At 40.7% G+C, this 18,432-nt stretch overlaps 1 protein-coding gene across 7 annotated transcripts in view; it reads right to left on the reverse strand.

Moving 5' to 3' along the window:
* Nucleotides 1–18,432, reverse strand: part of epha3 (eph receptor A3) — a 142,915-nt gene that overhangs the window by 13,679 nt on the left and 110,804 nt on the right. For all 7 annotated transcript variants that reach the window (XM_037789169.1, XM_037789170.1, XM_037789168.1 and 4 more), the window contains 5 exons: nucleotides 12,716–12,901; nucleotides 8,811–8,872; nucleotides 5,331–5,540; nucleotides 2,692–2,841; nucleotides 2,260–2,453 (listed from right to left, as the gene is read on the reverse strand). In XM_037789169.1, the coding sequence (XP_037645097.1) occupies nucleotides 2,260–2,453; nucleotides 2,692–2,841; nucleotides 5,331–5,540; nucleotides 8,811–8,872; nucleotides 12,716–12,901 (802 nt within the window). The remainder of the gene's footprint in view (nucleotides 1–2,259; nucleotides 2,454–2,691; nucleotides 2,842–5,330; nucleotides 5,541–8,810; nucleotides 8,873–12,715; nucleotides 12,902–18,432) is intronic.

The following is an 18,432-nucleotide window of genomic DNA, read 5'->3' on the forward strand; positions in this document are numbered from 1 at the left end:
ATAAACTTCCATCTTCACAGGAAACAACTTTGTTAGGTTTAGGCGAGAAAACCACTTAGTTAGGTTTAGGAAAATATCAACTTGTTAAGGTTTAGGCTAGAAAACCACTTAGTTAGGTTTAGGAAAATATCAACTTTGTTAGGTTTAGGCGAGAAAACTACTTAGTTAGGTTTAGGAAAAAATCAACTTGGTTAGGTTTAGGCAAAGATCAACTTAGTTAGGTTTAGGAAAGATCATAATGAAGTTTCGCCACACTGGAAGTGGTTACATGACACCAGAAGTGGCGCTACTTAGGTATGGAAGTTACGTGACAAATAAATCAACATTGACATCTGGTTAAACACGAGGTATGAACACCGGTCTCCTTGTGTTTTTTGACCTACCCATCCACCCTAGCTTCCTCCCTATGCGGCTTTTGCCTTACTTTATCTTTATGGATTACATACAAATGGATTTTGTGGGATATATACAAATTACAGAGCATTTACTTTTCATAGGTATAGCTATGAGCGGTGTATGAAAACAGCCTGAATAGAAACCTTTTTTTTTTTCCATTTCCATTCCCAGTCCCAACCCTACAGGCCAAGATCCACACCAACATAGATCTCAGGTCTGTTCCATCTGCAGCCATGGCCCCTGGCCCCAGTCACTTTCTCCCAAGCCCCTCACCAGGGAACAGGTTGTTTCCAATCCAACCCCATTTCCAGTCCAGCACTAACTACTGAAAATGAACCAGAGATCCTTAATCTGCAGACAGCGTTTGTTTGAAAATGAATTACAGAGAGGAGTAATGCAATATATTTGATTTGTTGCTACAGGTTCACAGAGGCTTGTCATTATTCATTTTGCCTTGTATGGCTTGGGGAAAAAAGTTTATTATGTAAAAAGCCCAAACCAGCTACATGTGTAGCAGTGCATTACTGAGCAAAGCACATAATGTTGAATGACATGTATTTAGAAGGAGTAGTTGTATTCCAGCACTTTGGTTGCAGCCATTGTCATGTTTTGTTGAACATAAAGAGAGACATATATTTTAGTTTGAAGACAGGATAACCTGTGATCTCATATGTTTTAGAAAACCTAAGCCAATCGGAGAGACAGTGGCCTCCAACCCCGACTGGGCTCCTGTTGGCCCATAATTAGTCTCTGACGGCCAACCTTGGCCAACTGACCCCAGTTCCTCTCCATCCACATGCAGGGACAGTAAACTCTGACCAGGACCCACCCCTGAAGCCTCCAGATGCTCTACTCCGGTCCCAGGCTTTGCTCTGGGCTTTGAGGAGGAGGAGGAGGAGGAGGAGGAGAAGGAGGAGGAGCGGGGGGGTGCTCCATTAGCTAGCCAGGACAGCCCTGAGACAAACGAGGTGTGTGGAGCTGAGTGCAGCTGCTCCCGCTGTGCAACTGCCGCCACCACACACACACACACGCAGATACACACATCTAAACACACACACAGTTCTCATAAATCACCACAGCCGCCTCTGTCGGCCAGCCTGTGCTCGCCCGGTGTTAAAAGCCAATCAGGGAAATTACATGCAAACTCCAAGGGACCTATTTTCACTTTCTTAAGAAATCATTAGTCAATGTTATGAGCTTTGACGTCTCCATAATACCGCGGCCGTCTGCCGCAGACCCAGCGCCTGTCCCCCTCCCTGCATGCGCAGAATTGTCAACTTTACATGGGCTGCCCTGGTTACCCTACGGCCCCCTGGGAGAGAATGGTGGTCCCAACAAAGGAGCAAAGTATAAGGGAGGATAAAATGTAGCATAAGAACAAGAGAAAAAAGTAGATAGGAATATGACATTAAACTGTATGGCAAAGGGAAAGATGATATGTGATTAGTGATAATGTGTGATAAGCACTCTGCAAACACAGGAAGCAGAAAGGCAATGTTTGCATCCAGCTCATGGACTGCCTGGATCCAAAAAACAAACAGGCGTGCACCAGGGGGGGAAAGAAATTGAAATCTAATACAAAACTCGTTTTTTTACCAACTGCATATTTTTGTCTTTTGGTTGTCCAGGACATTATCATTACTGTCCCAATGCCCTTAGATCCCTTAGTGCATGGAAGGTATAATGGGAACTACTTCCAGTGTTTGAGTGCCTGGAGTTAATCAGGTACATGGGAACCAAAGCTGGAGAAAATAGCAGCCACATTCTGGGCTTTACCTGCTTCTTTTTTTCAATTTTGTGACTCAAAGTACCTCAACCTGCAGACAATGAAAACAAATAAAAGGTGCCAAATCCTTCTGATACCTGGATGTGGTGTTGGCCGTGATTTTGAGGCTGCCGGGGTTACGGATGAGTTTATCCAGGATGCTGACGATCTGTTCAAACTTGGGCCGGTTGTTCCTCTCTTTCTGCCAGCAGTCCAACATCAGCTGGTAGAGGGTGGCCGGGCAGTCCATGGGCGGGGGGAGGCGGTATCCTTCATCTACAGCCTTTATTACCTAGATTTAGGAAGGAAAAGACGAAGACGATGAGATATGTTCAACATAAAAACAACATCTAATATGCTCTAAAGTGTTCAACTACATCTGTGGGACAACATTCCCTTATTTCCCTCAAGGCTCTTCACACTACATATAAACCAGCGGTAGTTGCTGGTACCTTCACTCAGTAAAACTGGTCAAACGTGTAAAGCTGGCAGCACTGCTGCAGTGGTGGGTGCCACATGGCAGTACTCACATCCTGATTGGACATCTCCCAGTATGGCCGTTCGCCATATGACATCACTTCCCAGAGCACAATGCCATAACTCCAGGCATCACTGGCTGATGTAAACTTCCTGTAGGCGATAGCCTCTGGAGCTGTCCACCGTATGGGGATCTTACCTCCCTGAGAGACAGAGAGAAAGAGAAAGAGTCATCAGTCATTCAGTCAGTAAGAGTGGCACTGTGTGATATTACCACCATGTACTTTGGCTGATCAGGTTGTTCTTCAAATTCACTTTTGTGCATAAAAAAAGACCACAGATCAGAACTCACAAAATAATATCCTCAAAAATAGAAATGGATTGAAAGGACAACAATGTGTTAATGTCACTTCTATGTGTACATTTATTTGTATTAATATTACAAAAATTACTGCAAGTCACTATGCATATATGTAATATTGGGTGTATTACACGCCTACACGTAGGTTTGGGTCACATGCAAAGGCCTACATATCCTGAAACATTCAGGCAAATGTATGAGCTGTTCTGAAACCCTTTAACCCCGATGGGCTCTGTGGTTTGGACCGAAATAATTATCTGAAATATTATTATTATGTGGTGCGGAAGCATTTAAAGAAGATTTTTAATGTCACATTGATTAATTCGCCCTTCCACACTGTCAAGTATAAATATTTTGATAAAAATATAAGATATAGAAATATTTTTCAAACCATTCCGGATTCGAAAGTAATCATACAAAATGACATTGAACCTTATTGTAACAAGAAATGAATGGTCATATTCACTTTCAATCAAAAAGTGTCGGCATCAACCGTAGAGAAATAAAGAATAAAACGTATTAATCAAACCATAATGCAAAGTTTCCTGCATGACCTCTCACTGTAGTGTCTGCTGCATTTGTCATTCTAGCTGAGAAGCAGGACAAATGGAGAAAATGGAGCTGAGGAAAGGAGGCCGACGGCAGCCAAAGCTAACAAAGACATCGGCCAAGCTACTCAGCTCTCGCCTGGTTCTGTGCAGTCACACACACACACACACACACTGCCCACTCGAAAACACACTCTTATACTGCGTGATCCGTAAAGAAACACTGTGAGAAGGTATGAGACACCAAAAATAATACACAATCACACACGTGGTTGTACAAATGAACACAGGTATACACAGAAGCATACAATGCAAACACACTGCTCTTACACTCATACTGTACCCACCTGCTCCCCCGAGAGAACAAGATGTGTGAGCACTACACACACACCAGACTTACATGCACAGAAACACACAAACAAAGTAAAACTACATATTTTGCCTAAAAAATCGAGGCTAGAGAAGTAAAAAAAAAAAAAAAAAAAGAAGAAACTTCCTGAGGTGCTGGATGATGGAAATCTGCGTGCATGTGTGCAGCGTTGTCAGTTACTGTAACATGGGAGAGTTTATTATTCCGTCTTATTATTTTAGATTATGTATTTCTGGGAGAAAGGCAAACGGCACACTGACTGTTTATTTGACAAGCAATTCTCAGCCAGCAAATTACACTGTGTTTAAAAGGGGCTGCAGCATGACCGAGACCACAGGATCCCATGATGAAAATGACCACACACACACACATCCACACCAACACACACAAACACACACACACATCCACACCAACACACACAAACATGCAGCAAAAAGTATAGATGAAAGCCTGAAGTGTGGTGTGCCTACTGATAATGTTTCATTATGTGACATGTGCATCAAGTAAAATCTCTGTCATCTTTTCTTCCAAGATGTTGACACTTGTTTCTTGACAACAACTCACCTACTGGGCGACCAGCTTTGAGGTTTTATTCTTCAGGTATCTCTTAAGACGAACATGTATTTCCTTGCCTGAGCATTGTGTTGTAAGAAATATCCTGAGCAAATTTCTAACACTAAAGAGATTTCCCACAGTTTGGTAAAGTTGCTGTGGAAACACATTTTTCAGATGTTACAATGGCATCATCGGAAAAGTTGAGAGAATTGAGGCCAAGTGGTAAAGTAAAGTGATCTGAGAGCATCACGTAGGTTTGAAGCAATAAATATGGCAAGAGACAATGGGCATGAACATGTAAAAATAGGATTTTCCACGTCTCAAACTGTCTCCTTAGCACATACCATTTTTCAATTATAACAAACGCCTAAAAATGAGCTATGTTGTCATTAAAGGTAGGTGCATGCACTCCCTTATTAGCTTATGCTTAGGATATTTGTGCCACAAAACTTCACCAAATTCTGTAGGGTCGCAAAATGCATTTGACCATACAACTTCTTATCGATGTAATGCGTCCCTTCAGGGTACGTGGTGCTTGGAGTGGTCCTCTCCATGACCTCCCCAATCAGTGCATTTACTGTGATCAAGGGAGGCCAAGCTCTGTGGATTGATGTCGGTCATATCAAAATTCTGCTTTAATTTATGTGTTCTTGTCCCTTACCATGGTAGGAGAATGGAAGAGGGCATACAACATGTGTATGTGTATGTGTGTGAAACAGAGAGGAGGAGAGGATGGAGGTGTAAATGTGCAGCCCATTGCATAATACAAAAATAATTATGTGCCCCAGGACAGTGCCCAACAGTATTTGTTCATTGTGTCATTTCTGTCCTCAGATAGTGTGTTGTGCTCCAGCTCACCCTGGTGGTGTACGCAGCCTCCGGGTCGTCCTCCAGGACTCGGGACAAGCCGAAGTCTGACACTTTACACACCAGGTTGCTGTTGACCAGGATGTTTCGAGCTGCCAGGTCTCGGTGAACGTAGCCCATGTCTGACAGATACTTCATGCCAGAGGCGATGCCACGCAGCATGCCAACCAGCTGGATGCCAGTAAACTGGGCATCGTGTTTCTAAAAAAAAAAGGAAGAAAAAACAGACACACACTATTAAAGCCACATTTAATGTATATGATAGAAAACACAAAGGGAGTCTGACCTTTCTGACTATTTGTGTAAAATGAAAGTGTTCTGCATTAGTATCCACAGCATTTGCATTAACCTTTAAAAAGCACCTTTGACATTATGTACCTCATCTTCAGCTTAACTGTGAAATACCAAAGCAGAGACACAGTAATGTATGGAAATTACTGTAGGATTAGACCAATATATAACTGAAATGCTCTTTGTTTTTCAATGTGTCAAGTTACCGTTATCCACTACTGATATGGTATTTCATACCATATCCATTATACGATGGCCAATGTCATGACTAATGAGAGCCTTTTATCTTGAGTTGACTGACTCGATTTCTGTGACATTTTAGTTTGATTCTTCAAAAAACCCATGAATAAGTCCAATACAGTATTTCAATGCTATTGCTCTCTGACAAGTTTTTAGGTGGAACCCCGAGTGCTTAAAATGCTTAACTGAATACATAACACACAAAACATATATCAAAACAGTTCAGTTCAAAGGTATGAAATATGGACACGGTGGTATTTAGAGGCATATGGGTGTTGCTCTTCAGAAAGCCATATCAGAAAATCCTTAAGATCTCAAATTGGTGTTTAGAGCCCAACAAAATGTTTGCAAAGCAGCATTCAAACACAGACTGGACAAGATATAAACACAAAACATTCTTCTCTGTTTGCATTGGCAAGCCGGGGTGTTTGCACTAGTTTACAAAGACAAGTGTTTATGAGTAAATATGTCTGAATGGGAAAGAAATAGAAACAAAGAGTAAGCAGACAATAGCTGTGTTTCCATTCAATTGTTGAGAGGATTTTAAGCAAACTGTTGAAATGTCGGCAACAAAGAAATGCGAATTAGGTGTGTTTCCATCAATTGGTTTGGGGCGAATAAGCTCAGCTACAGCGTAGTTTGGTCAGAAGTTGGCGCTATAGGCTACGCATGGCTGTAATCGGCTAGTAAAAGAAGAAGTAGAGTAGAAGTAGAAGAAGAAGAGGTTGTGAACCGGAAACGAGACAAGTCGCGAGAAGGTCTTCAGAAAGTTGTTTTAATTGGGCAAGTCTTAATTGTTCTTTCATGTCAGCTTGTATTGGCCATGTTTCATTCTGTCCAGAGATGAAGACAAACATTCACGTTATGGAAATATCCGAGAAGAGGCCGACAGCAGAAACAGCTGATCGGTCACGTGAGTTAAATGTCAGATGTTAAATGTCGCTGCGTCAGAGTTTATTCAACAAAAGTGTTTCCATATCCCGTTTAGCTTATCAACTCTTTAATCAACGAGGGCAAAAAGCACCTCAAGCGAGCGTAAAAAACTTTTTTTTTCGCAATTGAGGACGGTTTATCGAGCTTTTCTAAGGTGATACGTGTGCATAAATATATGTGAATGGAAACGTGGCTAATGTTGAGCAACACAGTGTGTGTTCTTACCTATCACCTATAGCATGTGAGTGAGTAATTTGTCTGTCCACTTGCATTTCCATCCATTGCTCTTCACATGCACTGGTTCACTCTGTGTTTGTCAAAGACCGCGTCATTTGCGAGATGAGTGTAAGATGAGTGTGTTTTCCTTCGCCTGGGCCCACCCCACCTCCCATTTCGTCTGGAGCAATTAGTGGCCAGACCACCTGGCGTAGTCACTTCAAAGCTTTGCAGATTCAGAACACGGATTTAAGCTACAACGCAGAAGCTTCAGTATGTATCTGCATGTGTGTGTGACACATTTTCAATGAGGAAGAGCAGGCCTCTGCGAAAATGTCAGGAAACAACAGCTACTCATCTGCTCTTTAAGTGTCTGGATACTGAGCAGACACATGTGGAAAAGGGCTAAAACAGGCTTCAGGATACATGCTCTCATGCCAGTGTTGTGGTTTGGCTGATGTGCTTTGGCTAATTTCAGTGAGGCAGGTCAATTCCTCTCTAAGAGACAGAGGCATGGCAAGAATCAAATTCACTCCTGGCCAGACGTGCATAGGGGATACAGTTCATCAAACCTTGTCATTTGATTAGTCCTGTACGGAAAGTTTAGCTCAAACAGTCAGAACTGCTAAAATCAACCTGGTTCTCAGGTGCAGTATTTACTGGAATCTATAGAGAACCATTTTTTCTTTAAACAAGTGAGGAAATTTGCTGGTGGACCAATTGGGTTTCATTTATAATACTGTAATAATAATAATAACACTACAAATTCCAGTACTAGTACATTTGTATCAGGTCTTACTGTATAAATGATCTCTCTTCTTTAATGAAAACAAGACAGAATAAAAAATGTTTGCTGTGTGAAACTGCCATGACATGAGACTGTTTCACGCAATGTCTGTTAGCATTAGATTTAATCAACGCTGAAAAACATTATTTTCATTTTTTTTTAATATTATTTTATTCCCACTCTGATAACACTCTCTTACTCCATAGAGTCCACATACAGTCCTGCACTTGTAGGGTTGAAACACAGTCTCACAGCTGGTCACAACATTTTCAATAATGTATTTTTTGTGTATTTTCCTATGAATGTCCAGCAACACATGACGCATGTGTCAATTTCCGCTCCAGTATTTTCATAATATAACTACTTAGTTAGGTTTAGGAAAAGATTGTGGTTTGGGTTAAAATAACATCGGAAGTGGCACAAATTAAATACGGAAGTTATGTGCAAAAAACTACTCAGTTAGCTTTAGGAAAAGGCCGTGGTTTGGCTTAAACTAACTAACTGGTTTCTCACGGGACACAAACAGCTTTCTCCTGGGCAAAAGTCTGGTATTTTTTGATCCACCCATCCAATCCAACCTCCTCCCTACGCAGGGTTCACCGCTCTCTATACTTCCCGGTTCACAATTACATGGATTACATCAGAATAGATTTCATGCTTACCATCATGAAAAAAAAATGGGAAATTCATGTCTATGTACATAAATCAAAAAAGTTTGTAACACCTGTTTGAACCAAATGTCGCTGTTCAGCATTTGACAAATGTAGACAGATGTCATTCTTAAAATGGAAAAGCAAAGATTTACTGTGCTGCTGGACAGAGTGACCTGATGTTTGATGTAGACGGTGTTGTACAGGTGCGAGACCTTTTTTTCAACGCATTAAGGTCTTTCCTGGCGTGTATTTCTTAATCCTCAGATAGCTGTCAAGTATGTGTTCCATCATGATCCATTCTACGTGTGTGTGTGTGTGTGTGTGTGTGTGTTTGTCCGTGTTAATACTTACTCTCAAGAAACTGTCCAGGGATCCGTTCTCCATGTATTCTGTGACAATCATGACGGGTTTACCTGCGACAAAAAGGGGATGTTTCAGTCATTGGTCACATCATATCAGTTGTATCATGCACAAAGTGAGAGCAACGACTCCTGTTGAACTATCAGCCAAACACTCCACCAGACAAAAGACACTCATAGCCCAACATCATATTCATTTCAGATTTATTCTCTGAAACTGGCAAAGTCATAGGGAGTCAACAGGGAGGGCTGTAACTTGACTTAAAGCAGACGTACACGGGCCCTGATAGGGACCAGGTTGAGCTCTTTTCTGTCTGTCTGTCACACACACACACACACACACACACACACACACACACACACACACACGCGCACACACACACACACACACACACACACACTCAACAGAATAAAATGATCCTAGCCGTAGTTTAAGGGTCCCAGCAGGTCAGCTGTCAAAGTGTGACATCTTTATTTCTGTGGAGGATCTGGCTGTAAATCCACGCCGCCTGCTATCATCTGTACCTGATCAGACTACGGCCAGCACAAGGTTTATTACAGGAGGGGAAAAAAGAAAAAAAAAAAGCCTTTAAATCAGCCATTGTTAAATGAACAGCGTCGGTGTCAGGACTTGTTTGTGTCCCAGATGGCTTTGTTCTCCCCGCTTCACTCTTGACTTACCACCAGCCGTATGCTTCTTCTTCTCCCTTTTATTCTGATTAATGTGGCCTCCTCCCTCCTCCCCCTGCCCTCTTTCATTCCCGACCTACCTTCTCTCTCTATCATCCCTGCTGCCTCCCTTTTCCCCATCACATCACCCCATCCTTCCCTTTTCCTTCCTTCCCTCTTGCATGTATTAATGTGAACCCTCCCCACATCTGGCAAGACAGAGACTTTTTTTTTTTCTTTCAGGAATGACACAGGGCTGAGTGGAGAGCGTGATGGAATCGGTTGTTTAAAGAAACAAGTCTATCAAACTCATTGGAAAAAAACACAATTTCCCATTAGTAATGATGGAAGTTTGCTGGCTCAATGTCTTTAATTAAATCAAAGTAGATCTGGTCCGAATTACAATTCAAAATGCTCCCATGAGTCAATCAGACTCTCACAGAAAAAGTATTTTTTGGCACAACAAACAGCTGAAAGTAAATGAGCCAAGACAGAAAGTGTGCTTGAGTTAAATCAGGGTCGTAGAGATTAAAAAAATAAACTTCCAGTTTGTGATCATCATAAAGCATAGAGTACATACCCCAATTTAAACTAACTCTTTGCTTCTCGGTTCGATATATATGCTTTTGTGCTTTTTTGCCGCTGTAAAAGAAAAGAGATTCAACACCCCCAACAGCATGGATTGTCTCAATATAGTTGCAACACTTTCTCTTTCAATTACAGTAAAAAATCTCTCATCATCTAAACACAGTCGCAGCTACAATGAAACACCCTCCGCCCACACCCTCCCACCCCTAAAAGGCTGTGATGGATCGCTCCGTTTACCAGCGGACGGCTTTTATAGTCTCAGACGGGAACACACACACCCGGCCCTCCCTCCTGTCCTCCGCCCTCTTCCCTTCCCTCTTTCTCTCTATTCTCAACATTGGCAGCAAAGATAAAGGCCCCCGAGCCCCTTTATTCTGTGAACACAAGCGTGAGTGTGTGTGTGTGTGTGTGTGTGTGTGTGTGTGAGAGAAAAGAGTACATGCATGTGTGTGTGTGCGCGCCTACAAATATGCGGCCTGTGGATCAGCCAAAAGCAGCAGCAAGGTAAATGGGGTGTGAAAGTCTCAGGATTATTAAGAATTAACAGGAGCAGCTTAATAAATCACCCTACAGCAGTGTGTGTGTGTGTGTGTGTGTGTGTGTGTGTGTGTGTGTGTGTGTGTGTGTGTGTGAGAGCATATCAAATGGACCTCCTAAAACTATGCCCTGCACTCATGCTGCTTCAGCTCACGCACATGTGTTCAGGGTATCCCTCCAAATGTCATGTACATACACACACACACACACACACACACACACACACATACACACACACACTCGTAGTACTGAATATCGGGCTTCCCCTATTAGTCTAAAAGCAGCAAATGAAACCACAGTCATGTGTTATTGCAGCATTTTTCACCGGCTGGACATTAATAGGAAGAGTGGCGTATACTGTAAGATGTATTAGGCAAACAGTCTCAATGATGAAGGATCACACACACACACACACATAAACAGTCTTTCACTTTCAGCCTGTACGTTTTCAAGGCTGAATAACAAGGAGGTAGGAACAAAGCTGAGTTTGTCAGTGAATTTGCTTTCCTTACAAAAGTTATTTTTAATTTTTGGTCCTCTACAAAAAAAAATGTTTGATGATTTAGTGACAAGAAGTGATTTTTTTGCAAATAAAAAAATGTTTTCTAATGTAAAAATGATATACTGTGTCCAAAATCTCATTCTTTGCTATTTTTGGCTATTACCAAACATTTTCGCTTTGCTTCCCAGCATTTTTTCTGAGTCCCAGAAATCTCACAGAAAAAGTATGAGGTAACTTAAAAAAAAATCTGATTTTGTTCTATTTTTGTTAATGATTTAGTACTATTTAACCACTTTCATAACTTTATGGTCAAATTGTTTTTCACATTTTTATCATGAATAAATGACTGAAAAAATAACATAAAAAAACAAAACTAAATTAAATAATAATAAAAAGAAAAATTCAATAGCATGTAAATTTAATTTAAAATCCAACAATGCAGTGTTCATCTTTGCTCAAGAGAAGACATATGTAAATTATAATTGTGCAGCTTTATTCCGGTCAGTGGTGACTCAAAACAATGAATCATAAGTGTGTCTGAAATATCAATTTGCAGTTTTCATCCACTGGGGATTTTTTTTTGCAGTTGCCTGACATGTCTGTAAAAACTACCAGAGAAAGTAATAGAAAGAGGAAAAGAAGTAGCAATAAATAATTAACGCAAGATGGTTTGAATGTCATGCCTGTTGCTGTTTGTACATTACATTTTGATCCCTCTGCGATGCTGTTTTTCATTAGAAGTCGTCGTGCTGGTGAAGTCTCTGAATTCAAATGAGTGAAATTTAAGAGGCAGGGAGCAATTAAAGCACTGCGATTACACAAAAGAAGGGGAGATGAAGAAAAGAAGAACAAATGAGACAGAATAAGAGGAAGCCAAAATTGGGGACAATAAAGTGAGGGAAGTTCTCCATGTATTTTATTCTACTCTTTAGAATAACCACACTGGCAGAGCTGCTTAACAAGCCTGGTGCCGCAGGGAGAGATGGAGGCCAGGCCCGTTTCTCAGCGACAAAGTTCAGACTCATTATTTCCTTTTTTCTGCAGTCATTCCTTTTTAAAGAGGCCTTCTGTGTGCTAATGATAGTCTTATAAAGAGGCCCAGAGGGGAGCGACTCAGAGATATGGATTTATGGATTTATGCCCGCTTTGGACACAGGCTTTGATCAGAGCACATTGATCTGCAGAGATTTACACCACGGCAACTCAATAAAACTCCTGCGCTCTTTCACAGAAGTGTCGGCCACTTTAGAGCCATTTGTCAAAGACAATTGCAAATCCGGAATCGGTAAAAAGACTCTCTGGAGATGCCAAATCTGTGACGGCATGTGAATGCAAATCATATCTGTTCTCGCTTACTCGAACATATTTTATCTTACTCTAGCCTGTCCTGTTCTTGTGCTTAAACTTTATTTGTTAAGCATTGTTGCCAATTTACTAACAATCATAATTTATAATTTTTTTAACAGAATACAACGTAAATATGAAATCTTCCAAATAAAAAAATAACTTAGAGGACCTTGAAGTAAAACCTTATATAATTTGATTTTCAGAAAGCCCTCCCTTCAATGTGCCTTTAAATGATGAGTCATAGATGCACTTACTGCGTGTTACCACCCCCTCCAGCCTGATGATGTTGGGGTGGTCGAACTGTCCCATGATTGACGCTTCAGCCAGGAAGTCCCGCCTCTGCTTGTCTGTATATCCTCCTTTAAGAGTCTTGATGGCCACGCAGATCTCTTTCTTGCTGGGCAGCTTCAGGCGACCGCTGCACACCTCGCCGAACTCACCTACAGATGACATCATGGAAGATGTAACAAAATGAAGAGCTGCTGTATTTTTTCTTTTATCTCAAACACATACAGTACATGTCCCGATTTCACTTAGTAATATCAGAAACCCTGCTTATAAAACACAGTGGTTAGTATTTAATGCTATGAGTTTGTATTGTCTTATGATGATATAAACGTAGGTATAGATATAGAAATGGTCCAAATTTCAAAATCCATGAGAAATTAAGATGTATATGCTTAAAGGAAAGCGATAAGATATGAAGATTCATATGCTAATTCCCCATAGAACTATTTCCGTCTTTAATTAATTATTCATGGTTCAAACATGAACTGACTCAATCTGTAGAAAATGTAGCAAATGCTTTAAACTGTAAGGGAAATTCTGCTATTTTTCAACCCGGGTCTTATTCTCATAGGCTAACTGTGTCCTTTAAGACTAGGGTTCATGGTTACTGTACTCTTGCAACCTCCATTGTAGAGATGAGGTAAATACTATGACTAAACATGTAGGCCTACAGGATATTAGGATAAGCAGCTTTCCAAAAACCTTACATTTTACATAAATCATTTCAAACGCTTGTCTTTGAGTCCAACCAACAGGAAAAACAGAAATTAGCCCTTCACAGGGATCTACTTCAGGGCAACGTACTGGGTAACTAAACTAACCGCCTTGTCTGGAAAACTCAGAGTATATTTTTATATTGAGCCAAAAAGTTAAGTCAAATGTCATCCATCTTTTAAAGGATGTTTGAATTCACTTAAAGGTCCATTGTGTGGGATATGGTGGTATCTAACGATGAGGTGAGGAGATTGCAACCAACTGAAGCCTCTCCCGTGTGCAAATCGTATTGGAGAGCTACAGCGACCGATGCAAAAACCCGAATGGCCCTTTCTAGAGCCAGTTGGAGTAGAGCCAGTGCGTAAAGTGTGTGTGTGTGTACGTGGGAAGTGAGTGGTGAAGCAAGAGAGAGAGAGAGCGGCGGCGGCGACGGGAGCGAGTAACATTATTGACTCCGGCCCAAACAGGAAAAGTTAACAGAGTTTGGTTTGTCCGTTCTGGGCTACTGTTGAAACATGGTGGACTCCGTGAAAAGGACCCGCTCCCTATGTAGATATAAACGACTCATTCTAAGGTAACGAAAACACAACAGTTCTTATTATCAGGAGATTATACACTAAAGAAAACATACTTATTAATATTGTATTCAATTTCTGCTAATAAATCCCCGTAATTGTTACACACTGGTCCTTTAACCCGTGGCTATAGGTCGGTTTCACCATTGAGAGCATTGCTAACAAGCTTATAGGCAGAGGTTCTGTTTGTGCAGTTCTGAGAAAAGCTGTTGTTTGAGCTGCCACAATTTTAACAGATGCAACGATCAAAGAAGATCTCAATGATTACCCCTGTCATTACTTAACTCCCATTAATCAGGAAAAGCATTTATTGATTTTGGAGGGAGATCATTGCATAATGATGTGTTACGACCACTAATTATAGTAATGGCACCATGTGTAGTAATAAACTTTGAAACTGATCCGCCCGAATCCACAGTCCAAATAACAACTCAGAGAAGCAAAGTGCTCTTTCAATTTTCCTTCAGTGTCGTATTATTAAAACATCGCAGCGTGACTCAACATCCACTCTGGGAGAGATCAATTAGCATTCCTCGCTGGTGTGTTTACCTCAGCGCATGTGTTTCGTGAGATTCACCAGGTACTAAGCTCTGTAGGCAGGCTGGCCACTTCAAAGGCAGCCAGCCATGATACAGCTGGTGACGGGGATTTGGCTGGACTGTGGAAGATGAGTGGGATGTGTATATCTGTGTGTATGTACGTCTGAGTGTGTGTGTTTTACCCAATAATGTATATGCATATTGAATGTACTCATGCGAGGTGATGTCACAGCTAAGACATGTGCAGATCTCGCTCGGTCCAGTACAATCATTTCCCATAGCAGCTCCGGATCAGAGAGCATGGGTCAAACCTTGGACTTGAAGCGGTCTGGAAAAACTTAAGCCAGAATAATTACAACCTATCTAAATACCCAACGCACGCCTGTTCTTCTGGCCTTCGGCGGTGGACGGACAAGCCAGGCCAAGGCACCTTTTTAATGTGGTCACTCTGAGAAAGAAGATCTCGGTCTAACAAGGCTTGATTAGGGACGCTCCCTCCTTTCCTGCTCTGAGTAGAGCTACGTATCCCACTTTGATGTTAAAGTCTGACCCATGTAAGCAGAGCGGAGCATGTGTTCTGTCTTTTAACACACAATCACCGATTGGCAAGCAGATGAAAGTCTGGTTTTAATGGAGACATATGGGGATTGAGCCAGGGATGGAGAAAGAAGAGGTATGTTGTGTGTTGTTCAGAGTGCTTATATGGTTTCATAAAAATCACACAGGTGGGTGGTTGTATTCAAGCTGACGGACAGAACTGTTGACATCACCTCTAGTGTTCACTTTGCATTTACTTGTTTTACAATAGATTTAGAGTAGAGAGCTGAATATCCACTCCCTTTCCTATATAACCTGCGTTTCAAGAGCATCTATAACTCAATGGGGTTTTCTTATAGTAAGTCTCATAATAGCGCATTAACGCAAATTTGTTTTTAATGACACTAATTTCTTTAACGCATTAACACAACTTGAAACTTTTAGGTTGTAACAGGCTCAGTTTTAAAGCTAGATACTGGCATCATATAAACTAGAAAAACTGAAGGTATCCATTTGTACCAACCATGTCATACTAGCTTGACACGAAAGAGGCTAAAAGAAGCTCCAAACTTCCGCTAAATTTTCACAAGGAAAAACATGCATGGCCATTTTCAAAGGGGTCCCTTGACCTCTGACCTCAAGATATGTGAATGAAAATGGGTCCTATGGGTACCCACGAGTCTCCCCTTAACAGACATGCCCACTTTATGATAATCACATGCAGTTTGGGGCAAGTCATAGTCAAGTCAGCACACTGACACACTGACAGCTGTTGTTACCTGTTGGGCTTGAGTTTGCCATGTTATGATTTGAGCATATTTTTTATGCTAAATGCAGTACCTGTGAGGTTTTCTGGACAATATTTGTCATTTTTTATGTTGTTAATTGATTTCCAATAATAAATATATACATACATTTGCATAAAGCAGCATATTTTCCCAATCCCATGTTGTTAAGAGGATTAAATACTTGACAATTCTCCCATTAAGGTACATTTTGAACAGATAAAAATGTGTGATTATTTTGCGATTAATCGTGATTAACTACTGACACTCGTGATATTTTAATCGATTGACATCCCTAGATAAGATAGAACTTTATTAATACCAAAGGCAATTATTTTGCCAGAGATAGCTCAAAAATTACAACACATAAGAATAAAAATCACAACAGAGTAATAAATATAAAGTGTATAAGAAGTAATATCAACACCAGTGCCTGGTAGAATAACCATAAAAGTAAGATAAATCTAGTGAAATAAGTTAACTAAAATAGAAAAGTAATATTGCACATCGACATTCTGCCATTGTGTTACTTATGGATGCAATTTTGGTGAAAATAAATGATTCCCCTTTTTGCTGGGGACCCCCTGGAACCCCCTCAAGGACCCCTAGGGGTCCCCGGACCCCACTTTGAAAACCACTGTTCTAAGGTATGTTTTGTCTTCTACTGTACTGGTTGCTAAAACGTGATCATTTTGGTATTTGAATCACTGTAAAACTATTATTTCATTAGCACTCACATGTAGCAACAACACTGCATGTCCCAGAAGCAATTAGTGTGAAAGCCTTAAGGGAGCTGCAGTTGCTGAATGCTAACAAAATAATCATCATTTTGTGTTAAAGGTATAAATGAACAGAAGGTGTGATTCTTAAGCTAAGTGCAGCGTTGGACTATCCAAAGAGAGTTGGCCCCGAGTGGCTCCAATCATCTAACACCTACAGTTTGTTGTTGTAGAGTGAAAGCGAGGCAATTATTTGGCACTAAGTAAGATGTAATACCTCCTGAGCATGATTTCACAATTGCTTTCCAGCATACATAAAAATAGAAGTAAGTATGGAGACATACTAGAATAAATATTATTTTGTCTCGGCTATGCTCTGTGCACATTAAAAATGTATAGTGTACTAACTGTAGTGTAGCCTTCTTTGGTGTGAACTCAACTGCGTGTGATAGTATTAGAGTTCAACTGATATTGGTTTTAGAGGGATGATACACATACTGGTGTTAATTATCTATTGTATTATTAATACAATATTTTCCCTCATGTTTTCCTTTCATTATAATTTTTTTATCTTTTCTGCAGCATTGCTTTAAATCTAAATTTAATGCAACATGCATTGCACATGTCCCTGTAATTGGCCTGTAATTAATGCTTCATTGTGTGAAATCTAGGGGTGTCAGTCGCTTAAAGTATTTAATCACATATTTGTACCTTAAAGGAAGATTTGTCAAGTATTTAATACTCTTATCAACATGGGAGTGGGCAAATATGCTGCTTTATGCAAATGTATGTATATATTTATTATTGGAATTCAATTAACAACACAAAACAGTGACAAATATTGTCAAGGTACCCTCACAGGTACTGCATTTAGCATAAAAAAATGTGCTCAAATCATAACATGGCAATCTCAAGCCCAACAGGTAACAACAGATGTCAGTGTGCTGACTTGACTATGACCTGCCCCAAACTGCACGTGATTATCATAAAGAGGGAATGTCTGTAAAGGGGAGACTCGTGGGTACCCAGAGAACCCATTTTCATTCACATGTCTTGAGGTCAGAGGTCAAGTGACCCCTTTGAATACGACATGCCATTTTTTCCCCCACCAAAAATGTACCTTAAGTTTGGAGCGTAATTTAGCCGACTTTGTGACAAGCTAGTATAACATGGTTGGTATCAATGGATTCCTTAGGTTTTCTATTTATAGTATAGTATCTTCACTCTAGCTACAACCTAAAAAACCTAACTTTTAATGCGTTAATGTGTTATAGAGAATCAGTGTAATGTTGACAGATTCTAAAATGACTAAAAATACAAATACTTCATATCAGAAGTAGACACTGACCTGTCTGTATCTGATTTCAAATAAACAAGTGTGTATCATTGTAGCCCTATAGATATTTATATGCTATGTGCAAGCTATGTAGTATGAAAAATGCACTGTGGAGTGTATAGCGTAGTCCAGTGAGGAGTCAGGTATTAGACTCTCAGGCCGTCCTGACAGCTTTACAGTGTGGAGGGCTGCTGGGACTCTGGAGGCCGGCCTGCCGTTATGTGCTGTGTGCTTTAGTCTCCATCTATTCTGCCTGCACTCGACATGAATCACAATGCATTACCCTCCCGTCTGCACTCCTGCTCAAGTTATCAGGGAGTACACAAGGGGAGGAGAGGGGAGGAGAGGAGAGGAGAGGAGAGGAAGCTTGTTTCACTGTAGCGATCATCAGAATCATACAGCATCAGTGGGGAAATGTATAGAAGAGAATGAATAGAAAAAAGTAAGGAAAGAGGAAAGGTAGAAATGAACCAGCTGA

The sequence above is a fragment of the Sebastes umbrosus genome, chromosome 13 (genome assembly GCF_015220745.1).
Source record: "Sebastes umbrosus isolate fSebUmb1 chromosome 13, fSebUmb1.pri, whole genome shotgun sequence".
In the NCBI taxonomy this organism is placed as follows: domain Eukaryota; kingdom Metazoa; phylum Chordata; class Actinopteri; order Perciformes; family Sebastidae; genus Sebastes; species Sebastes umbrosus.